The following is a 24,595-nucleotide window of genomic DNA, read 5'->3' as shown; positions in this document are numbered from 1 at the left end:
CATTTTCTTTTCAGCCTAAAGTCTGCTTCCTATCCCCTAATTATTTTCTACATAGTTTACATGAAGCCGTCCCTCCCTCTCTCAAGGGAGAATTTCTGGAAATTCAGAATGCTATGCAGATATGCACTAACGCTAGAATATGTTCTTCAGACACTGGGTTTCAGAGACATTATGAACTGCCAGCACTTTGGGAGAAGAGTTATTCAAGCTTGAAGAAAGGAATAGAGCTGCCTCCCTTGGACCAGGGATGGAGACCTAATTATCTGCTGGAGTTCCCTTCTATACAAGCCTTTATTGAGGTCATTGCTTTAGACATGGTCTCCTGGAGAGCTTCAAGGACCAATTATTTCTGCCTGAATAAGTTTTCCTTGGCTAAGGAGTGGGTGGTGGGTGGTCAGAAAGCTACATAAATTTTAAAGGGAAAATATCTCCGGTATCAAAGGTGTCTCCCCAGTGAAGATTGCTGATTTGGGACACTAAGATCCCCTTTCTGTAAAAGCATTGAGCTTAGCCATCTACTTCTTCTCCAGTGTATAGCATGATTAGTATAAAATAACTTAAGGTGCTGCCAGGAGCCCCTCCTAAATGTCTGTTAGCATCTGCCTTCCCTTTTTTTCCCCATTCCCAATGAAACCTGACTCCATGCAGGAAAAACCCAGGAGTAACAGAACAATTTGCAGGTTCCAAAATGACTTCCCCCCCCCCTGCCCAACTTTCATTGTCACAGCTTTGCTGCATCCTCCAGGGTGTGATTGGGAATAAAAGAGCCTAAAGACAGAGCCTGGGGTGGAAAGGTTTCTCTCTTCAAGCAAGGAAAGCCTGCCTGCCCAAGTCTGTCCCACTGTGATGTTGCCTTGTCATAAATTAACCACACACACAATTAAAGAGCCTGTCTCAGCTCCAGGAGCTGTGGATGTATTTCATCCCAAGAGAGAGAGAAAGGCACTGTGGTATACAGCTATAAAGCATCTGAATGCGGAATCTAGGCTCTTAGCAGAGGGCCGGTGGCTATTTGTCAGCACAAGGCAAGGAAGAAGGGATTGAAAGGAGGCAGGGGTGTGGGGAGCAGTCAGGTATGAAGCTATGTTGGTGGGCAAGTGAGAGAAAGTGTATCTGCAGAGGAGGATGGCTTGGTGCAGGATATTAGGACTGTGGGGAACTGTGGATGCGTGTTTGAGAACCACAATGGTTCAAGTACTGGATTAGAATGTGGGAGATTACACGTTCTAGTCCTCCTTAAAGCATGGAGATTGGCTGAGAGACTTTGCCCAACCCGCCTCAGAAGGTTGCTGTGAGGAAAATAGGAGGCAGGAGGATCTTGAATAGTTCAAAAAAGGTGGATATGCATCCAATAATAAATAAATAATACCTTACGTGACGACTGTCACAGTTGTCACATAAGCTGTCCCTAGCATATGAGTCACATTCCCATCGAATATTTCCAGTGGTAACTAGTGGCTGAGAGGATATTATTTTATTTTGATTTTTTGCATCCTGTGGGAGACACAGAAGAGCAATCAGTTACAATTAACACCAGGCAGAGAAGGTGGGAACATCTTCCATGTGTGAATCATAACTTGAAATTCCCTGATGACAAATCGTGGGATTTGGGGAATTGGGAATCTCTTTCAAATGATTCATGTTGTCATGGATTTTGAGTTCTGTGTCCACAAGAGCGAACAGGCGATTCAACGGGGTTGCCTTTTTGTTGATGTCTTCCTTGTGGCATCCCCATCAACCTCTGGTTCTCCCAAGAATGTTGAATAAAATAGATACAGTACTTGGCCCAATAGGACTCAACTCCCACCTCCCTATACTGATCATTCCTTTCTAGCTGCCAAATTGGATCTCCTGTTATAGATGGAGTAATTTTCTACAGACTTGATCTTTATTTATTGTCAAATGTTCAAGATGAACCAAGTTGCATTTTGTCAGTACTTGGAATATAGAATCCCCTACTAGAACTCTTGTCCATGTGTATATGAATAGTCCTCGCTCTGTACAGAGCATTTCTCTCTCAACGCTAGGTCCATTAACAAGTACAGTGTAAGATTTAGGGCTAGCCAAAGGATTTATAGTCCAATAATTTCATTCAAAAATTTATTTAAGGAATATTTGAGCAGAGCATAAATTTAGGCATATTAAAATAGTAGATGAGGGTTAATTTGTAACAAAAATTTGAAAAATAGTCTAGGTCAAGGAAAATTTATTAGGAATTTTTTGAATTCTTCTGAACTAGACTTTTTTTTTTTCTCTCTGAAAGTGTTTTGGTTAGTTCACTCCCTCTTGAAAGAAAATCCAGGACATTGCAGTTTAGTATTTTCTATGTTGGCATGCCATGATTTTTTCCCCACATATAATTTATGAAGGGTGAGTGAACCTCCGTGAGTTACAACAGCAGCCTGCCCTATGGGAACAAGTAAAATGCTATTCAGTTTTGTTTTTTTTTAAGGGAAGGGGGTGTCCTGTGTCCTTATAGAGTGGCTCATTTCGCAAAACCTTACAGGGAGTTCTCGACTTACAACAGTTCATTTAATGACCGTTCAAAGTTACAACGGCACTGAAGAAAGTGACATGGTGATTTTTTTCACACTTACGACTGTTAACAGCATCCCCATGGTCACGTAATCAAAATTCAAACGCTTGGCAACTGACTCGTATTTATGACGGTTGCAATGTCCTGGGGTCATGTGATCACTTTTTGTGACCTGACAAGCAGAGTCAATGGGAGGAGCCAGATTAACTTAACAACTCTGTTACTAATTTAACAACTGCAGTGATTCACTTAACAAGTATGGCAAGAAAGATTGTAAAATGGGGAAGAATTCACTTAACAACTGTCTCATTTAGCAAGAGAAAAGTTGGGCTCAATTGTGGTTGTAAGCTGAGGACCACCTGTATTTTTCTTTCTGTGGGATACACGTCAGAAAAAAACAAAACAATGATGAATAGCCAGTTAGTAATGATAAATAGCCTTGTTTAACGGTCTCAGCATCAGTTTTTGTTCCCATAGGGTAGAGGGTGGTTTAAATGATTTCTTTGCTCAAAACCAGTAATTAAAGCCTCTGGAACACCGGAACAATTAAGAGAGGCTGTTCAAGGGTCAATAAATTGGCTATATATAAATGGGGTAGTCATAAGTGAGAAGAAACAATTTAATGGTAAGGATTTGTAAATTGGACAAAACAAAATCATGAATGTTCAGAAAGACCACTATGAATGGGATTTAATTCTGAATAAACATTATAGAAAAATCTAAACCGTGAAAGAATATGTTGTGGATAATATAGTGTTACATTCAGTGCTGTGTGGAACTTTGATTTTAATTCCACTTCCAGAAAACTTTCATTGAAATTAACACATTTTTGAGGCAGTATCTAGGAAACTAAATTGTTATCATTTGGCAAATGCCATGTTCTTCTCTGGTTCCTTCCCTTTTTTAAAACACGAAGATAGGCCAGTTTTAGGTGTTGATAATGCTACCGCATATCAATGATTCCGAATAAATAATTTTATGTATCCTTATAACAGAATAGGACATGTAGGTTCAATTTTTTGCTGGAAGGCAGGAAAGGCAAAATAGCTGGAATAATAAAAACCCCTGCAATATCTCATCTTAAATCAATACTTAGGTGACTGCCCCATGTATGTTTTGGAAGGAAGGACATTTCCACCTCCATTTGAAAGTATAATCTTTGGATTTAGTAGGCCTAACATTTAGAAATATGGCTGACCTTTGATCAAGATAATTGTTTATGTTAATACACAGAAACACATACTGTATCTTACAAAGATCTTGCTGCTTTTTTGGCCCCTTTGCTTTCCTTTCAGCCGGAATAAGCGTGAACTGGGGACTCTCCTCCTGTCCTAAAGGCAATTTTTCCAATCTCCATTTTTTCACTCAGCATACATTTACTTTCTCCCATCTCTAAAAGACAAATATTCATGGACAAATTGATACTCTACTTAAGTCCAAATTGATACTCTACTTAAGTCCAGGTGATGTTCCTGCAGTTCAGATGTACAAACATAACCGTTGGTAGCTGTTGCAATTTGCCATACCAATATTTTTTTTTAAAATAGCTAATTGCTTTTTGGAATATACATGAAAAAGAATGCTATAAAAGAAATACACTTTTGATCTTCCATGAAGTTGCTGGGCAGGTTATCTAGAGCAGGTTTTTATTTGCTCTACAGATAATTTTATCTTTTCCTTGTAATTCCAACTTGCCTTCAGTGAGATGCTTTTTATGTCTCTAATTCTCCCAGAAGAGAATGAGAGTCTAATCAAATCCATTGAAAACTAGAATAACGACGGGCACATCTACCCTGAAGATTTTATCGTCCCGTGTTTTCACTCGGCTCCTATAAAATGATGTCCAGCAATTCTATGGCAGATAAAACGTGTCTGTGTTGATAGCCTTCTTTCTTGCCTTCGTGTAGGAAGCAATTACTGTTTTAGCCAATACTTAACTGCCTTGTGTTATGGGAAGATTAACTGGAATTCACCTGAGCTGACAGAGAGCGAGGAGCTGATGAAGGTTCGAGCTCAGAGCCTGGCTTGAGATTGTCAGCCATGAATAAGGAGTGTTCTCTTCTTGTCCCATCTCTGCAGGGCAGTCAGGACGCCACGGCTCCGCCTGACGCAATGGCTCAGCCCTATCCCCCGGCAACATACCCACCGCCCCCACAGAATGGCATCCCTCCAGAGTATGTTCCTCCACCACCACACCCGCACCCAGCACAGGACTATTCGGGGCAGAGCACAGTACCCGAGCATGCCTTGACGCTCTACACCCCAGCACAGAGCCACTCCGAACAGCCGGGCACTGATGCCAGCACGCAGTCCATAGCAGGCACACAAACAGTACCGGTAAGAGACTATTCCCTGCAGGGCCTGACTTTGCTGTTGAGCCTGCCTGCATTGCGGGGGGGTTGGTAGCATAAGGCAGTTCAGGGAAGTAGGCATCCAACGAAGAAGGGGAAAAGGGTGTCTCTCCTCCCAGAAAAATGCAAAATGGAAAGATGGAACTGGAGGTGTGTGTGTGTGTATAAAATTGGATGAGAAGAAATTTCTGTTGGAAAAATAGACCCATTGGCTCATGATTGAGAGGCTGCATTATGGGTAGCAGGGAAGGTCGAGATGGCAGATCCAAGGCCCTCTCTGTCTCCATTCCTACTTTGTCTGCATGGCCTTGTTCCATCTGAGGCCCAGAGATAGCAAAGGGTCAAAAGAGAGCAGGGTGAAAATAACAAGAGTTCTTATGCAGCGGGAGGCCAGTTGCAGGAGAAGCCATTCCAGCACCCTGCTACCCCCTTGGGCATTTGTGGCTCAGCACTTAAGTTTCCTGGCTCCCTTTGTGTCCCTAATCACTTGTAATCTACCTGCTTGGCCTCTTGCCAACCCTATCATGCCCGTGATGTGGTTGTAATGCAGCTCAGCGAAGAAGAAGCGCTGAGTGAGCAGTCCCCAGCTGCCCCTGAGTGCCAGGCTGGCTGCTCGCCACCACGCAGCTCTGAGAGTGAGCTCGGCCTCCCCACCCAGTTCTGCGTGTGCAGGAATGCATGCAAAACCCAGGATGGAGCCAAACGCATCTCCAGCCTCCTTTCACCAGAGCTGTGCATTAGGGCCCACGCTAGTTCGTATTCCACTTTCTCAGGTGCTACTGCTGTCCCAGGTAGAGGAATAAGACAAGGGCCCCTGTTTTTTTGTTTATATATATATATAAATGGGGAAGGTGAAGCTGAAGGATGGTGGCTGGTCCAAGACCAAATTAAAGAATTGAACAGGGGACTTCTGGTTTCACAGCTCATGTTCTTAGTAGTCCCTAAGTGACAGCATATGCCACCGCTCCCTGACTGGCTTCTCACATTGCACTAAACCAAGGGTCTTCAAACTTGACAGCTTTAAGACTTGTGGACTTCAACTCCCAGAATTCCTGAGCTAACATGACTGGAGGAGGAATTCTGGGAGTTGAAGTCCACAAGTCTTAAAGCTGTCAAGTTTGAAGACCCCTGCACTAAACCCTAATGTGATTTGTTTGTGTTTGGCTCGCTGTATTTTGCTCACCTAGTTATCGTGCTTCTAAGTCATGGTTTATGGCTTGAGCGTCGGGTAAACCCAGCTCTCCATTTTGTTTTTTTAATCAGCAAGCCATAGCTAAACAAACCCTGCGGTAGCACACTGTGTGAGCCTAGTCTCGGGGCGACCTTAAAAGTTGGCAGTCAAGTAGCATCACTTTCATAGGAATGCATATTCCCAAATGCTTCTCGGGATCATGGGGACCCTGTAGCGTGAAGGCCCCAAGCTTCGGCCTTATCTTAGGCAGGGGAAGGGAAGGGAACAGGAAAATGGGGTACAAGAGGGAGAAAATAACGTTGGGGAGAGCTAAAATGAAAGAGCCCCCTTGAAGCAATGAGTTCAGACCCCCTTGAAGCAATGAGTTCAGAATTGGGGGCGTAAGAAGCAAAACCAAAGAACGGAAGTGGAAGGAGCCCTCTGAAAGTAGATCACCTCAGAGCTGTATCAAGAAGAACCTGCTTTCCAGGCAGAGAGGAAGTCTGGGCTGGTGGATTAAGAGTGGCTGGAGGGGGAATTGGGAAGAAAAGAGCAGCAATTTTTTTTTTAAAAAAAAGAATATTCTAAACAGAGAAATGGCTTCAGCCCCAAGCACTGCAGAATAAGACTTGCAAAAAATGAAGTTAATATGCCTGCAGGCTGAAAACCTAATTGCCCCAAATCCAAACCGGCATTTTTGCTGGATTCAATTTCATACCTTTGAAATCTGCCTTTTGCAAGCGGCAATGATGCCCTGCCCCACCCTACCACCCCACACACGCACGCATATACCCACAGGCACCTGGAAAGAACCACAATGGTGCTTTCATTTCTTTATTTTCACCAGCAGACAGATGAAGCAGCGCAGACGGACAACCAGACACTACACCTACCAGAGAATGGTTCTGACAAGCAGCAGCCTAAGCGGCTACACGTTTCCAACATCCCTTTCCGCTTCCGGGACCCTGATCTGCGGCAAATGTTTGGGGTAAGTCTGTCACTTTCCCGTGCTAAATAAACATAGAAATGTACAATGACCTATGATCTTCTTGGAAAGGAACTGGCTGTGTTCACTCCGTCTTCCACATTATAATTGAGTCGGGGGGAGGGTTTGTTTCATGGGATATGTGAACCTGGCATTGTGGTTAGTAAAACATAGTTTACGGTTGAATGTTGCGTGTGTGTCACTAGGCCTGACTTAGCAAACAATGGTTAAAGCAGAGCATTATTTGGCACCATTTATAAATTTAGCAAATCAGTCCAAGATAGTGAATATCAATCAAGATAACAATGTTGGGTCCAAATGTTGTCAAATCTACTTCCTATCTTTATATGGCTTCCACATACTCTTGTTATATCTTTTAATTATCCATGTATCTAAAGTATCTGCCTCTTGCTTTCATTCCTCTTTGGCAGGAACTCCTATCTGTTCCCTCTGACCCCCCACAGAGCTTTGCAGGTCTTGTGGTAGTCAGGGTTCAAGCAGGATTAAACTTGTTTCTCAATCTAAGCGTGCCTAGAATATGTCGTTCAAAGGCTGAGTGTCGCGTAATGCAGAAAGCACCTCCTGTACTTCCAGGGGTGAGCCAGTGGAAACAAAGCGGCATCTGCCTAAATATGACGGTAGAGCCCAGAAGTGCTTTCTGTGTATGTGTAAAATATTGGTAGTCCTCGCTTACCAAATTTACAACAGCAAATTTGAAAAAAGTAGGTTCACGACTGATCTTCGAAATGGTGGCGGTTGCAGCATCCCCATAATTATGGGGCCGTAATTGGACACCTCACAACCGGCACACATTTACGACAATCGCAGTGGTGTTCCACATTATGTGATTGTTGCCACTTGCAGCCTTCACAGCCAGCTTCCAACAAGCAAAGTCAGTGGGGAAGCCAGCGAGAAATGTCAAGTCACAATCACGTGACTTAAAAAGTGCTGCAGAACAGACGTAAGTTAGGTACAGTCACGTGACATTTCAATTAATAGCCACGTTGCTTAGAAATGTTGTTGCCGACCCCAATTGTGGCCAGTACAGGTAGTCCTCGACTTACAACAGTTTATTTAGTGATGGTTCAAAGTTGCAATGCCTTTGAAAAATGTGACTTATGACCGTTTTTCAGTTGCAACCTTTGCAACAGCTCCATGATCGTGTCAGATCCTTGGCAACTGGTTCATATTTATGACCGTTGTTGTGTCCCTAAGATCATGTGATCCCCTTTTGCAACTTTCTCACAACCAAAGTCACTTAACAGCCGGGTTACTAACTTATCGACTGCAGTGATTCACATAGCGCCTGGGATAAGAAAGGTCGTAAAATGGGGCAAAATTCACTTAACACATGTCTCGCTTAACAAGAGAACATTTTGGGCTCAATTGTCATCGTAAGTCGAGGACTACCTGTAAACGAGAACTACCTGTATTGGATACTGAAAGATGTTCGAGAGATGTCTGCACCCCATGGCTTTTTGGGAACCAAAGCAGAAGGGTTATTCCAAACCGGGATGGGAAGAAATGATGTCTCTGCTCCCATTTTCACCTTTCCTTCTTCCCCACCTTCCCCTGCCCCTCTTTTTCTCCCCCCAGCAATTTGGAAAGATCCTGGATGTTGAGATCATTTTCAATGAGCGTGGTTCCAAGGTGGGTTCAACATGTTGGTGTCTGATAACAAGCCAAATGTCCCTGTAGATGGGTGTTTCCAGGGGCCAGTCTGTCTCCTCCATTCTGCCTTTGCCACTTCCTTTCTCTGCCACAGGGTGCCTCCTGATTTCTAACTACTCTTTCCCTCACCCATCCCTTCAGGCCCGGGGACTTTAGGTGTAAGAAGGACATGTTGATATTTTAACTTTCCCTCTGAAAACAACTGTGCTGGTTGAAAAATAATTAACCAAAGCAATTCCAGATCCGGAGTCCTAGAGAAAAAAAGGAAAAACTGTCAGCCACAAACCCTTGGTCACTAAAAGTAATTTAATGCAGAAAAAGATCACCCTCTCATGGTGAGATTAGAAATTGCTCTAATCAGAGAGAGAGAGAGGAAAAAAAAAATAACGCAACATGCTACTTAAGGCAACACGATATTAAGGTTTGGAGGAAACGTGGATATTTCTTCTTCCTCATAATACACTATTGAATTTTGGTTCCAGGAGGTAATTCGGGTATTTTAAGTTTGAAAGAAACTTGGGAAATCCTTTCAGTGCTTAAGCTCCTGCTGTTCCGTTGTTGACTGTAGGAGCTAAACTGTACCAAAGCTGAGCAGGTGCCACACGATGGTTGAGCCACTCTGGAGGGGGGCAGAACTGGAGGCTCAACCATCCCCGTGGCCTCTTCACACACAGGAGGGCCACTGTCTCTCTCTAGCCTGAGTGATATAACTGTAAAGCCAAGGGAAACAGTCCTACACATTTGTAGTCCTTTTGGGTCGTATTGCCCTAATGGAGCGGTGATGCAGATCTTGTCCTGTCCTCTCATCCCTCTCAGTCCTTATCCTCCCTTGTCCTCGCTCCTTCCCTGACCCGCCCCCCCCTCGCCCGGTCTATAGGGTGGCTTGGGAAGCTCACATCCTGCCTCTTTTCTCTGCTGCTCCTTACTCACCCCTTCTCTCTGTCCTGTTCCTCCCACCCCCCCTTTTTTCTTTCTTCATCCTTTTCTCCTTTTCCTGTCTCTCTCCCTCCCCGACCTCTCTCTCTTTCTCTCTCTCTCTTTTTCTTTCCTTTTTCCTTTCTCTCCCTCACTCACAGGGTTTTGGGTTTGTAACTTTTGAAACTAGTGCAGATGCCGATCGGGCACGGGAGAAGCTGAACGGCACCATCGTGGAGGGACGCAAAATTGAGGTGCGAACAAATGCACTGCCTGCTCTGCCTCGGGCATTAGGCCTCACACTTGCAACTGCATCACAAACCTTTAAATATGTATATATTTAAATATGTATGTATGTATATAAATAAATAAATAAATAACTGTCTCTGGGATTAGCCAGGACAAGCAGGCGGGCGAGTGAATGTTGCATGTCCTGTGCTTTTGATTGTAGATTGGTTGGTAGGGGAGGATGCAGAAGGGAAGGAAGGCAGAACATCTCCACCAAGAATCTGTTACACACAGTTGTTTCAGACAATATTAAGGGAAGGAAGAGAAGTATAATGTCCCCAAGCCTTCCAGAAAACTTCCGGAAAATCTGCCTAAATCACCCTGTGCAATTGTCGCCTGGCAGAGATTCTTGCTCTTCGCCTTCCAAAGAGGAAGCACAGAGCAATTTCAGAATGGACCGTGTAAAAGTTGCAAAAAAAAAAAAAAAAACCCTTCTGTGAATGTAGTTCTTGGTAGCTATTGAGCCCTTTGTTCACTCTGGAGCACTGAAGAGGATCCCTGGATCTCTGCTTCCTCAGAGTTGCGAGGTAGAGAGATGGTGCTGCATTGTTGCCCCTGACATCCTCTTCTGCTGGAACTCCCACCCTTTTCTTCTACTGGTTTAATTCCTTAGGTCTCCTCTTGCCTGCATTGATAAGCCTGTCCAGTTAATGGTATTTCTAGTATGCATGAAAACTGCCTGTGCAGGGCCCTGCATGCTAGCTGTGAACATGACCCTGGGAAGGGAGAGTTTCAGGAGTGGTCGCTCGCAACAAGCCCCCCCGTGGTTCTAATGTTGCACTCCTGTTTGTGGCCAATACCCTAGGAAGGAGCTGTAAGATTTGGACTTGGAAGGCTAATATCCAAGAGGTCGAGCATTGTAGCATGGCAAGCAAAATTGCCTTTTTTGCTTAGGATGGTTAGCCCATAAACGATGGAGGATCTGACAGAAACCTTCATCAGCCTTTTGAATGCTGATGTTCTTCTTGAGGTCCAGGGAAAAGGAATTCCATTTGGACCCCAAAGTCTTAACCAGTAACCTGGTGCTTGTTTCTCAACAGGTCAACAATGCCACCGCACGGGTCATGACAAACAAAAAGGCAGCTAATCCCTACACAAATGGTAATGGAACAAGGAAGGGGTGGGGTGAAATGAGGTCAAAGCCAGGCATTCCTGGGAAGGGGGCAGACTTGTTTTCCACCAGGCCACCCTATAGATTGGGGATGGGGAGGTGTTCTGACTTTGGGGCAGGGATGGGGAGGGGGAGGTTGTCTCAAAAAAAATAAAAATGCAAAGCATGGATTTGCGTTGTATCTCTGTTCTGGAAACAGAGATGGCAAGAGGAGCACCCAGCCTATTAAAGCAAGCGCTCCAGATTTCCCTCTCCGAGGACGATGCCTAATGAGCCAAGCACCCCCTCCAGCCCAGTTCTTGGAATGCCCTTACCTCCCCTGTTAGGGACTGTTTAGGAGGACTGGGAGGAGCCATGCTTTCTGACTGCTTACTTCTTTGTTACCAGGCTGGAAGCTGAACCCTGTAGTGGGCGCCGTCTATGGCCCTGAATTTTATGCAGGTAATGTCTGAATCAGGCCAGATCCATGGGCAAGCGTTTCTCTCTTAGGGATCTGGCAGGACTACTGAATCTCGTGGCAGAATCTAGCTCTTGCTTATTCCTAGGATGCCACAGGCTATTGCTTGCAAAGAAGAAAGCAAGAAGTCGAAAAGCCGGGGGAGAGAGGGGAGGATTGAGGGGGAAATGGGGTTGCTGAGTCTGGGAAACATTAGGTTCAAATTTCTGCTTAGCCATGGAGCTTTCTGGCTAATTTTAGGCAAATCACTATCTTAAGACCTCACTCTAGGACTGGTAGACTATTAACCAGAATCTATAGGTTTATTATTTAGTAATGGCAAGGATTTTTGACTTCCCATTGTAAATTAGGGTTCTAGACTGGCCAAATTATAACAGTTCAGATCCAGATTTAGGCTAGTATAAACACGCCATAAAACATATCACTGAATGTATTCAGTGCATCTCACAATATTCTTGGCACAGTTAATATGCTTTTGCACAACCTATTCAACACAGCTAAATGGGCCTATGGAATTTATAGCTCAGGGTGCTGTACTCTTTCTCTTAATATATTGTATGAACCCAGCCATCACATAAAACCATAATCTCATTGTTTGCTTGTGCCTTAGCAAATAAGTAGAGGAATCCTGTGTTGTTAGCCTAGGTTTAGGGTTTAATGTGGTAAATGAATCCTGATGGAATTGGGAGAGGTCTGAGACATCGTTTAGCCCTCACCCCGGCCATCTTGCGCTCTGTTTAGCAGGTGGCTCTGTTTGTAGATCTTATAGTCCTTGCAAACAGTTCATTCCTCTGTCTGTATGTCACATAACCAGCTTCAGACACTGGTTTGGATAAAGTGGAGAGAGAAAACTATGTGTGCATCTGGATTTTATTCGTGAAAAAGAGAACAACTGTGATTAGAACTGAGACGTAGTCATAGTCTGAAGTTCTAATGCATAATTCTTGATAGAATTATGACAGAGGGTAAAAGTCTTGAAGGCAAATATTTGGAAAAGGTACAGAAATACAGAATATAGAATAAAAGAGTTGAAAAGGACTTTTGTCCAACCCTCTGCTCAAACAAAAGAACCTATATCATTCCAGACAAATGGCTTCCAATCTCTTAAAAACCTTCAGCGTTGGAGCACCACAATTTCTGAAGGCAAGCCATTCCATTGATTAGTTGTTCTCTTTGTCAAGAAATTTCTCTTTAGTTCTAGGTTGGATCTCTCCTTGATAGTTTTCCATGTGTAACTTCTTGCCTTGCCTTCAGATGCTTTGGAAAATAAGCCCCCCCCCCTTCTTTGTAACAATTCCTCGAATATTATAGGAAGGAATATTGAATTGATGGGTTAGATTCATAGGTTAGATGCGAGGAACATGTCTGAGCAAGGAGATAAGAAAAGCTCATCCCTTATCCTTGGAAGGGGTAGGGGGAAAATGGAGAACAGAGTTTAGAATTTGGAGCTATTCAAGGCTCATGGTTATTTCTTCCCCTCCTCCAGTGACCGGTTTTCCATATCCAGCCACAGGAACTGCAGTAGCGTACAGGGGGACACACTTAAGGGGCCGAGGACGCACAGTCTACAACACGTTCCGAGCAGCTCCCCCACCTCCACCCATCCCCGCTTACGGAGCGTGAGTATTGAGCAGAGAGGGCGCCTTATAAAAATGGGTGGTTCGGCACACTTCCGAAAGAGGCCAAAGTTAGACGTTCAATCTTCTCAAGACCCAGAGGATTCTTTCCCATGTGTCTCAGCTCTGGGCAGTGTGATCTATGGTTCATTATAAGCCATGTTAATTCTGAGGCATTCCTTCCTGAAGCTTCTCGGTTTGTGGTTCCAATGTGATTAAGACATAAGTCTCTGTTGTCCTAGATTTCTGGACACACGGTTGGAAAATTCAGAGTTATCCTTGGATTTCTCATTGGCCTCAATTTTCCTAGAGAGATTCCTACAGATCGTCCCTATTGTCTGGAAATTATGGCATTTCCGGAGGCCACCATTTTGGTAAGATTAGGCAGAGAATCTGCCCTGGTGGCACTGTACATTTCAGTCAACCCATACAGCTGCAGAAGTCATGTTCCCAGTCATTCCACTTTTTCAACAGGAATTTTCTGTTTCCTTGGCCAGCATAAATTATGCAAGCCAATTAAGTACACGCTTTGCACAACATATTTATTTTCATGCTTCCTTCCGAAGCTGATCATCTTTACTTCTTGTGTTGTATAGGCTTCTTTTACTAATTAGACAAACATGAGGGATACAGGAAGAAAAGCATCACTACATGATATGTGGGAGAGAATAGATAGCCATGTTGATCATCCTATAGCCTCTCACCATATGGATCGGAAACCTGATCCTTTTTAAAATGACGAAAATGAAGCAAAATCTGTCACAGAATGTATGCGGCTATTGTGCGGCTGTGTCCAGATTCCCCCAGGGACACCTTCGTGATCTTCCATGTTGACTGCCAGGCAGACAGCTCTATCTGTCTATTGCATGACACCTGCCTCTGCACCTCTCCTGCTGTCTAGGTAGAGAAAAGCAATGGATGGGCCCAAACCCCAGAGCCACAAAGGTTCGTCTGAAGCCTGCTCTAGTGTTCCCATCTGGAACACACGCCAGTCTTGCGGAGTGAGCTTTCAAAGATCCCTACCCAAAGTAACTCTTAGTAACGGCCACATTCTTCTTGCTTTTGCAGAGTGGTTTACCAGGACGGATTCTACGGTGCTGAAATTTATGTAAGTCCATCCTTTCAAAGTTTCCTTAGGAGGTACTTTTTTTTTTTTTTCATTTCCAGTCAGAGCATCCTCTGGTACTTAAGTTCCTGCAGAGACCTGGCAGACTTTGCTGGTAACCAGGCACACAGGCCCTTCCAGGAAGGCTGTTCTGTCAAAGAGAAATCCCCCCCTGCTTGCTCTTTTCATTAAATGATGCAAACAGAAGCCAAGGCTGCCAAAACACAGTGGGGAAAACAACCCGAGGCCCAGAGCTCGGGAAGCAGCAGCAGTTGGGCAGCCTCTGAGCCTCCCCCATAAGCTATATGTACAGCTTTCCTCATCACTCTTCCAAGGCTCATCCTGGCGCTTTCCACAGCTGAGGGAGGTTAAGGGTGGAAAGGGAAGGCTTGGAATCACACTTTCCCGCTTGCCTGCCTGTGCGGCAGCTGCAAAGGGGAAGCAGGCTACCTGTGAGGGTGGGGCGTGGGGTCCATCCGCTCCTACGGAGGGCAGGATTTATTTTCTGGCCTGGTGTCAGCCTGCTGGGTTATACAGCAGCAGTTCCCTTCCATATTTAAAGTGCTCTGGGCAATACTTCAGGCACACGCTGACAGATTTATCAGAGGCGACATCTCGTTAACACCGGTCACCCGCTAGGGAGGTGACATTCTCTCCTCAGCATGTTTAATTTCTGCAGGTTAATGGTAGCAAGGCCCCCCAGGGAATGCTAATGAGAGAGGGAGAGGGGCTGGGCCTGTGGGTACATTATCTCCCTCCTAGCCAGCCCCTGAGATTCCCCCAAAAGATGTGCCCTTCTCCTGTGACACTGCAGTCGCACTGTCACCCCTAATGCTTGTCTCTCCCATCTCCTCCAGGGGGGCTATGCGGCCTACAGATACGCCCAGCCTGCGGCAGCGGCAGCAACAGCTTACAGCGACAGGTAAGCCGTCTTGCTCTTTTGGCGTCTGGTCCCCTTATCAGCCCCTCGCTTGGATGCAGGGATTCATAATGGCATCCCTGCATCGAGGAATTGTTACTGATGCACCTGGGCGTGGAGAAAAGGGGCATCATTGCTTTCCCTCAGAAATGTTTTCCAACCCCCATGGACTGGCTTGCCCGGGGTCAGGGGGAATATTGGAAGTCCTATTGGCAGACCCTGAAAAAAGCAGCAAACGCTCAAGAGGGCTGCGAGCTGGTTTGTCCAGAGTGCAAAGAGTCTGCGGTCTGAGCAATGCCTCATCTCGTTCCCCTCTCCTGTTCTTCACAAGCAACCGTTGCCTCTCTTTCCCCCCTTTTTAAATACCTTTTCACTGAAATGTGTGCGCTTTCTGGTTTGCCAGTATACAGAGTTTCATGCTGATAAGATGAATGGCTATATTGAAGCGGCCCTGCATTTGGAGAGGTTACGTTGTTAAATGGAGTCTCTCAGAGGCAACAAGACAACTCAATTAATCCTTTGTGCTTATCTTCCTTTTCTAAACACAATTATTACGAAAGTGGGGGAGGGGTAGGAAACATGGAAGGGGCGTTTCGTTTGGACTGTTCATTCAGCCAAGCGCTTTTCCCATGCGGCTTCACAAAATAGGGGCTTAGAGCAGAGTGGCCACACTTTCTGGGAGAAGTCGCTTCACTGGGGTCCAACGAAATTCTGATCGTGCAGCAAAGACATTTCATTCCAAGCAAAGTTGCTTTTCCACACTCCGGGGCCTTTTCACTGCAGTTATCGAAGCCAAACCCATTCTGCGAATCAAGTAGCACTTCTTCACACAGCCCTAGTTCATACAGTGGTAGCTGCTGAAGCTTTATTTGGGAAGCGGGAGAGACTATTTTCTTAATCAGGTATTTATTGACATGCAATATTCTTATCGCCCTACTCCCTTTACATGTTTTAGCATCCTATTAAAAATACAACTGTCATTTAATTAGGTTAGCGGTAGATTATTATTCTGCTGTTAATGAAAAGCAGGTTAAAGATGCACAACAAAGTAATAACGGAGTAAATAAATGTGAAGGAGGTGAAAATATTATGAGAAACAATACGTTATAAGAGGCTTAATATAAGAAATATTGGGATAAAGCTGCGGAGGAGTGATCCACAGCAAGAAATATTACTAGCAGAGCAGTGCATTTTTATCAGTGGAACACATTTATTTCTGCTCGGAAACCTTTCCTAGAAAACATTTTTCATTCTCCTGATTTCTATATTTGTATTATCATGCTCAGTAAAGCAATGTGTGTGTTCATCTGTTCAGTTCCACTTAAAACGCACATATGTTGTGTTAATTCATAGGGAGGTATCATAAAAAGTGTGCCGTACCCTCATTGAGAAAGGAAGCTATAAACTAAGGGTTCTTCCACATGGCAGCTTTTAATTGCTTGCCTTCCATGTATAAACCTGCAGGAAACTAAACCTTTCCAGATTTCAAACTCCAGATTTCTTCCTTTTTGGCCATGATAATGGCCTTGGTGCTCACTTCAGGCTGCATTTACCGTAGTCCCAGTTGGTGGGTTTTCCCACCCTCTTGACTACTTTCTTTCCATGGGGGATATTTCGGGATACTGGTTTCCATTGGAACGTTTTGAATATGAGCCCCTCCCTTGTCTTTGGACCAGTGGACAGGAAGAAAAGAGAAGCACCGCAGTTTTCTCATTCTTCTAGTCAGTTGGACTAGAAAAGAGTCACAACTCTTTTAGGCAAATTTCACCTAGTTAAACAAAAAGAGAAAGATCCTTGTTTCCCCTCCCATCAATTATTTTAAAAAAGAAAAAAGCTTAGCCTTTCACCATTCTACTAGTAAGCTTCCTTTTTTTAAAAAACATGGCAGTGTTTCATCAGATCTATTCCCCGGGGGCGGAGGGGGGAGTACAGCTTTTCTGGTCCAGACTTTCAGAAGGGGACAGCTCATCCAGCCAGCCAGGGCAGAATGGTCAGGAGGGCAGCAATCCCAGAGATAACAGATAATCAGAGTTGGAAGGGACCTTGTAGGTCATCTAGTCCAACCCCCCGCCCAAGCGGGAGACCCTGTACCATTTCTGACAAATGGCAGTCCAATCTCTTCTTGAAAGTCTCAAGTGATGGCACTCCCACAACTTCCGAATCATTCCCCACCATCAGGCAGGGTTTCCCCTTAGAATAGAGACATTGGCCTACAGTGAAATGAAGCCCAACAATTGACCAACAAGTCAGTAAACACATTTAATGAATGCCTGGGGGTAGGTTAGGGGACAGAAAAGTGGCTTTCCTGATGGATTGAGGGTATTGTGTGTTTCTGCCCTTGCAAGATGGTTAGCGATTATACTTGCATTGGGACAAGCTCGTCTTGCCAGTCAAATTTAACATTCACATCTGACAAGAAACATGCATGTGGTCTTATATGGTGACACTCTCAGCAGAGCCCTTCCCATCTATAGCACTGCAGCCCTGTAAAGTAGGTCATTGTTCATACTCTGGTCCTGATGAATACCAACCTACTGTACACGACTGTACTGTACAGCAGGGGTCCCCAACCACCGGGCCCCGGACTGGTACCGGTCCGTGGAACATTTTCTACCGGGCCGCCGGTTTGCTGGGCGCCGCCATCTTGTTTTGATGAGAAAGTGTTTCCGGTGAGCTTTTCCGGTTGGAAAGCGGCATTTGGGTCCTGAAGGAATCCTCGCGCCTTAGTTTCATCGAAGGGGGGGGCTTCGAACAAAACTAAGGCGTGAGGATTCTTTCAGCACCCAAGGCAAGGCGAGCCGAGCGACCGTCCCGAAGCCGTCCCGATGCCCATTGACAAAGGTACAAAGGAGGAGTTGAAGGTGGCGGGGAGAAGCGGGGGACGGCTGGCTGGCCGGTTGCTCGGCTCGCCTTGCCATGCGTGCTGATGCCGGTACCGGGCCGCGGAACATTTTGTGATGCCGGTACCGGGCCGTGGCACAAAAAAGGTTGGGGGCCACTGCTGTACAGGGCTGTTTCAGGATTAAAAGGTTGATTCAAGCTTCCTTTCTGTGACACACTTCTTGATCTTAACCAAACTATCCAGAAGCAATGGCTTCTATGACATACACATAGTTTTCTTGGCAACAGTGTGGAAGCGGATTAATAGTGCCCAATTCCAGAATGCCTTTCTGATTTCTCAGTCTAACCTGGGAATTCATGGTGGTCTCCCATCCAGAGAATAACAAGTTCCAGTCTTGTTTGCCTTTTCAAAATCAGCCAGCACTGGCTAGATACTGCTGCCTTCTGAGGTTATTCACAGATAAGAAATCCTAAGGATTCTTCTGATAAAATCTTCTTAGGGTGTTAGTTTTTCTATATGTGTGTTAATTCCATTCTTTGTTTGACGTTGTTGGTCAAAGAATTTCTGAAATATCAGCTGTTTATTCATTTCTTATGTTTTCTTTCTCCCCCACATAAAATCCTCACATAATTTCTTACTTTTGGCTCATAAAATCCAATATTGACAAAAGGTCTGCTCCAACTTTATCCACAGCCAGGAAACAATTATTTACATTCTATGTGTACCTTACAAAACCAGTTCTAATCAGCAAGACCCAGTCACCCAGTCACTCCTACTTCTCCTTTGATTGAAATAAATAGTGATCTGCGCCCTCATAAAATTGCAGGATGCACACAAAAGTTAAACAAGGATAATGTGGAGGAACTGCAGCTGGGATGACTTTACCCCACATCTTTTGGCTGCCAAATGGTTTTATTCCTTCCCTCCTGGGAAAACAAATACTCTTTTCCTGCTTCTGGGTTACACGCTTTCTCCCCTGCAAGTCAAACCTTCACAATCTCTGTTTGCACAACCGGAAAAGCAGTGCTAAGGCACAAAATGCACAGAACTGAAGGAGAAATCCAAATTTCCTTGCAGACCTCAAAGAGACAATCATAAGGCTACACACAGTTGGGGGCCCTGTCCTACCAACTTTCCGCAACCCTCCAAAAAAGTCTTGGCCACCTCTGGTTTAGCTACAGTGATACCTGTACATTTGGGGACTTTAGTATCTCTCTAGGAAAAGACATAATGACCTGCTTGTTCATCTAGAAGTGGATCCTATAATTCTAGCCCTCTCCTTTTTGAGATGCTTGTAGTTTGAAATGATCTCTCTCTCTGAGGGGGGAATTGAAGCAATTTGTGACAGGTCGCTTTCCCCAAATGGCATCCCCCAAACAATGCTGGAATGGCAACCTCTGGCATTCCCAAGCAGCCTGGCTTTTAAGGCTGGAGTTGTCATCCTGGCACATTTGGTGGACACCCCAGGGGTGGGCTTCAAAAACTTCAGCAATGGGTCTTCTGCCTGGTTGGTGGGCATGGCCATTGTGGACATGGCCCAGTCAACCTTCTGTACCACGGCGGGAGGGGGGGCATTTTCACCTTCCCCAGGCTCCAGAGGTTTTCCTTGAGCCTCTGGGAGGGTGAAAATGGCCTCCCCTGGGCTCCGGAGGCTCTCCGGAGGCCAGAAATGGGCCCGTTTTTCACCCTCCCTGAGCCTCCATGTGGGCCTTGCACTTACCTCTCATCCAAAACGGGCCGCGTGGAGACTCCTGGGAGGGGAGGGGTGGCTTGGAAGGGGCCAGCCAGGGGTGGGATTTGGCGATTCTCCAGATGGCTATAACATTAGCTACGGGTTCTCCTGAACCCGGGCGAACCCGTAGCAGCCCACCCCGGGATACCCATTTGGGAAAAGTAACTCAGAGGTCTTTGCTAAAAGCTCAGTGTACATTTCTTGTCGTTTCTTCTGTGTTTATCATGACTTGAAGCAAAGTTAATAATGACTGGGGCCTGATTCATGGTTTTTTGAACACTTAGGGTTGGCAACTCAGCGATTCCTCAGTTTCTAACGCTGCCCCCTGTGTTCGCTCCTAGTTACGGCAGAGTTTATGCAGCTGCAGACCCTTACCACCACACTATTGGCCCTGCTGCCACCTACAGCATCGGCACCATGGTAAGAATGGGGCCTTCTATCCCATTGTGCATAGCCATCCAGACCCTGGGGGTGGGGGGGGTAAGGTGGGGAAATGTGGGCGGTCAGGGTTGGATACTTGGGAAAAGAGGAAGAAAGATTTGGGATGTCTCTGGGGACACTGACACTCGGGTCTCAGCTGCTGTCCTACTAATCAGCTCTCCAGGAAGCAGGAACCCTAAGCCGGAAGATTCTTAGAGAAGAAGCACACATCTGGGGCTGGGCCTAGCCCTGGCTGCCCTCATTGCCAGGGGTTGCACATAATTGAAAGGGTGGCTTCCTGAACAAGTGATGCCCTTCTTAAAAGCCACCTGAAGTGAGCAGCAGCTTGTACAGGTGTCAGGGACCCTCCCTTCAGAAGCAGTGCTTTAGGAAGTGGGTGGGAGCTGAGCAAGGTGTGTGTGCCCAGGGACCTCTCCCCCAAAGCCACCCTCTCCCCCCATCCTTCCTGTTCCTGGACACACTTCCACATCTGGTTCCTGCAGTGATGCCTCCTTGTTATCAGAGCTCTAGGCAGCATCAAAGAGGAGAAAGATTTCAAGCCATCCTACAATCCCCTTTGGCCATCAGGGCCTTCCTAGTGATACCACGAGAAATTCCACCAGCTCACAATTTTGCATTGAACCCTCAACCCTCAGAAGGCCGGGGTGGGTGGGGGGTGGAATACTGAGAGGGAGGCATCTGTCTAGATAAAGGGAGGCTGAGGCATGGTTTCGCAAGACCCTCGCTTCCTTTAAGGATTCATAGCAAAGTGTTAGGCCCCTGCCCCCAAAGCACCATTTTACTTTACTTTTTTAAATATGCCTATTGGCCTTATCTGTCTGGATGGGTTTCCTGTGAAGTCTGCCCCAAGGCAGCTTTGCATTCTGGGAGATTGAGTCCAACCCCCACCTCTCCCCCACTGCCCTTGGCCCTTGCTCCCATCTGCAGGTTCTCTGCCAGCCTCAGTGCCCACCCCCATATTGGCTCCGAGGACAGGGCAGGGATGGGCTGTGCCTCTCCTTTATACTGATTGGCTTTTTCTCCGTCTTTGATGTTGCAGGCTAGTCTATACCGAGGAGGGTACAGCCGCTTCACTCCCTACTAGCAAGACAGACACAGACCCTCCTCACAGTAGTAACACTGACTACTCCTTAGAAATCCAACCAAAACCCCGTGGACATGGGCCCCTGTCCCCCGCTGCTGGCCCTCGGCAGCCTAAATCACCCATCTCTTTACCTCAAGCCACCTGCCATGCCTCTCCTCCCACTTGTCTCTGATGGTGTATTGGCCACGTTTGTGTCATTTTGCAAAGCAGTCAGCCAGGGAGCTGGGACAGGTGCCTGCTTTTAACACACAAACACATCCACACCCACCCCAACAAGATAACCTCAAGGAAACACACACACACCCCTTCCTTTAGAGCTACCCAGTGTCTGAGTTCTCCTGTTAGATCAAGTCCTGTTGAGAACCTTTGGGATACTATTGGAGGAGGCCCCTGTGAGGCCTCATGCGTCATTTCTGCTCTCACACATCTAAAGGAGAGGCTTTGGCCAAAGGAACTCAGGATATCGTCCCCCTCAGGTGCGGTGGCCCTTCTTCTCCCTCACACAAAGGCAGGGCAAAAGTGCCAGGCGGACAGCAGCCCAGGTCCTTCCCATAGGGGGAAAGATGGGCCAGCTCAGGCCCTGTGTCAACCAGAGGGCAAGGGGAGAAAAACATCCCCTCTTCCCATTGGAAAAACGAGTAAGGGATATATTGCTAGGCTGCCCTTGGTAGGGACTGGGAGTTATTCTGGAGAATGTGCCACGAATAGGAGACCTCACAGGTCCCCTCTGGGCCTAGCATGTAGGTCTCTGAGGGAGCTGGCTGGGTTTGGGCCCTGGGTGGGGCCGAGCAATCCCAGCTTCCTTCCACAATGCTGGCTACCAATTCCACGCAGGGCTTGGGTAACTTTTCTCATCACTGACTTGCTGAGCAAAATGGGCCCACAGCTGTGTACAAAAGGGACCTGCAAAGCTTAGAGATACTTGGGACCCCCACTTCCCAAATCTAACATTCTGGACCAGCACACACACACACACACAGAGAAAAGTGCTTCCCTGCCTTCTCCTCCTGCCCCGTTTCCCCCCACCCGCCCCCAGGACACAGCCTACAGGTTGCTCCATGGAACATTCTGCCTTTGTTTTCTGTTGTAGTGAAACCTTCAGCTGTTTCCTTCTGGGACCAGGAAGGGCACAAAACATTTTTTTTTAAAGCAAAGCAACAAACAATTACAAAACTAACAAGCCAAGCGACTGAGTGAAAGCCCCCTTCTGTCCACACATGCGCCCCAAGCGACAGGCCAGCCGGAGCGCAACTACCGACAGTCTGCCCGGACAGATGGACGGCAGGGCAGCCCCACGCAGACTCCACAATGCCGTCCGCATCAGGAGACCCGTGCCCTGCTCCTCCCCGCTGCAGACCAAGGGGCCAGGAGGGACAGGTACTGACACAGACTGGAATCTGCAGGCCCCAGGCCATCACGTCTTCCTTCCAGCCCTCCTGAAGACCTGCGGCCCTTCCAGACCGCAGAAGACGCCATGAGCGCCCGGCAGGGCTAGCCGTCCTGCTTCTTGCATCCCAGAAGTTCCCAGTGTTTTCGCGCTTTGCTGGTTCATCCGTTGGTCAAGTCGGCAAGCCTTGGATTCCTGTATGGTGTAGGGCCAGGCTGAGGGCTTCTGGGGTATGCCGGTGGATGGGCACCCCAGGGTTTCAAGGGGGGTTTTCTTTGAAGAAGTTGCACTTTCCTCTCCCCCTGAGGATCCCGGCTCCCATCGGCCCACAAGGCAGTGAGCTGCACCCCTGCAGCTGTCCTTGGGGGAAGCCTGGCTGAACTCAGAGCTGAGAAACGTCCGAGATCTCCAGGTCTCCCCCAGAACCTCCCACCCTGCTCCGGAGGGCCGAGAAATGCCTCCCCCCTCCATCACACTGAAGCCAGGGTGCTGGGCAAGCATTTCCTCAAGGACTGTGTGGCTGGCAAGGGAGAGCAGCGTAGCCCCCAGCTGGGGAGGGGGCCAGGCTGGGCACCAGGGCATTCGGAGAAAGAACCGTTTTGCTACACAAACCAAGTTGCGCCACCACCGCTGCTGTTGCCACCACCACCACCGCCCAGGGTTTCCTCCCTGCCCACAGCCCTTCATGGGAGGAGTGCATGTCCCATCACCCCACCCCACCCCACCCCAGAGCCAGATGGACTCAGGGCCTCCTCCCTGCTCCTGACCTCCCCTTGGCTTAGTCATCTCATGAAACCTCACTTTCTATTCAGCATTAAAGCTCCTGACATGCCAGCAACCAGATGATCCTCCTTTTCTATTCCCGTTGTATATAGCCCCACCTTTGCCACTCCTGCCCCCTTGTACAACCCCCCCTCCCATTTGCTACCCACTCTCCCACCCTGGGAGCATCAGCTACCCACCCCATTCTATATGCTTCAAAAGTGTGACCATTCAAATAAACAGTATTTATTATTATTATTATTAATTATTATTATTTATTAATAAAGGTTTCTTTCTTCAATGAGGATGGCTCACGATTGTGATTGGGAGGTGGTTAAATGTGGGGAAGGGTGCAAACAGGAAGGAATTTGCAAAATACAGGCTGCTGTAGGAGGGTGTATGACAATTCATCACTGACAGCTCGCAAAGGACAACTTACTATGGCCAGTTCATCACGGGACAAGAGTTACACCAATAGCGAAGAAATAGTGGAATAGAATCATTAAAGAAAGGATGCCAAAGGAGGGACAAAATGAAATGTGAATGACAAAAATTAAAATAATGATTTATTTTAAATAATTCAATTGAATTGTTGAATTGTCCCATGGAGAGTTGGCCATGGCAAGTTAACTGTGGCAAGTTGTCCCATTCTGGCTCTAGGAAGAGGCAGGTGTATGTATGATAAAAATCCTAGACAAGAGAAATGACCTTGCTTGCATTTGCTGAATGAGAAACAGTCTCATTAGGCTTATACACTAGGGCCAGTGGTCTGGGAGCACACACACACACACACACATATATGCCACCACCACATCTCATGCTTCCTCTGTGTCTGCTGCCCATGTCCAAGATAAGTGGGGAAAGGCATTGGACAGCCCCAGACCCACTTGCCCTGCAAGCATCCTTCTGGGTCACAAGTACAGCTCCTTCAAAGGGATTACCCTTCATAGCAAGGACTTTGCATTGATCAGTTGGTTATATGTTGACTGAATTGTATAGTTCCCATAAATAGTATTTATTTCCTTCTACACCTTAAGACTCCCATCATTTCTGTCACCTTCCACATAAGTATCTGAAAGAATTGGGGTATGGGGTGAGCGGGGCAGTAAAGGCAAGATGGCAACCACAACTGCACAATTGAAACCCTGCTCTCTCTCGTGTGTGGTGTTTGACCTCACCCCCTGCCCTGCAGACACCCCCTGACCTCCAGCTGTAATTGTGT

At 46.5% G+C, this 24,595-nt stretch overlaps 1 protein-coding gene across 16 annotated transcripts in view; it reads left to right on the top strand.

Moving 5' to 3' along the window:
- RBFOX3 (RNA binding fox-1 homolog 3) overlaps positions 1-23,674 on the top strand; it is a 460,997-nt gene extending 437,323 nt beyond the window's left edge. For 6 of the 16 annotated variants that reach the window (XM_087955954.1, XM_087955946.1, XM_087955947.1 and 3 more), the window contains 11 exons: positions 4,616-4,873; positions 6,906-7,046; positions 8,640-8,693; positions 9,791-9,883; positions 10,958-11,018; positions 11,416-11,469; positions 12,972-13,104; positions 14,170-14,209; positions 15,064-15,128; positions 19,984-20,119; positions 21,180-21,815. In XM_087955954.1, coding sequence (XP_087812080.1) covers positions 4,649-4,873; positions 6,906-7,046; positions 8,640-8,693; positions 9,791-9,883; positions 10,958-11,018; positions 11,416-11,469; positions 12,972-13,104; positions 14,170-14,209; positions 15,064-15,128; positions 19,984-20,119; positions 21,180-21,224 — 1,047 coding nt within the window. In that variant the 5' untranslated portion in view covers positions 4,616-4,648 and the 3' untranslated portion in view covers positions 21,225-21,815. Of the gene's footprint in view, positions 1-4,615; positions 4,874-6,905; positions 7,047-8,639; positions 8,694-9,790; positions 9,884-10,957; positions 11,019-11,415; positions 11,470-12,971; positions 13,105-14,169; positions 14,210-15,063; positions 15,129-19,983; positions 20,120-21,179; positions 21,816-22,314 lie in introns of those variants that run through there. The other 10 variants (XM_087955948.1, XM_087955952.1, XM_087955945.1 and 7 more) reach the window with 10 other exon arrangements.
- Positions 23,675-24,595: the final 921 nt, after the last annotated feature.

The sequence above is a fragment of the Notechis scutatus genome, chromosome 2, assembly GCF_049901735.1.
Source record: "Notechis scutatus isolate UNSWTSFEM ecotype Mainland chromosome 2, rNotScu1.2, whole genome shotgun sequence".
Taxonomy (NCBI): domain Eukaryota; kingdom Metazoa; phylum Chordata; class Lepidosauria; order Squamata; family Elapidae; genus Notechis; species Notechis scutatus.
Note: the sequence above shows the minus strand (reverse complement) of the source record. Positions and strands in the feature narration are given on the sequence as shown.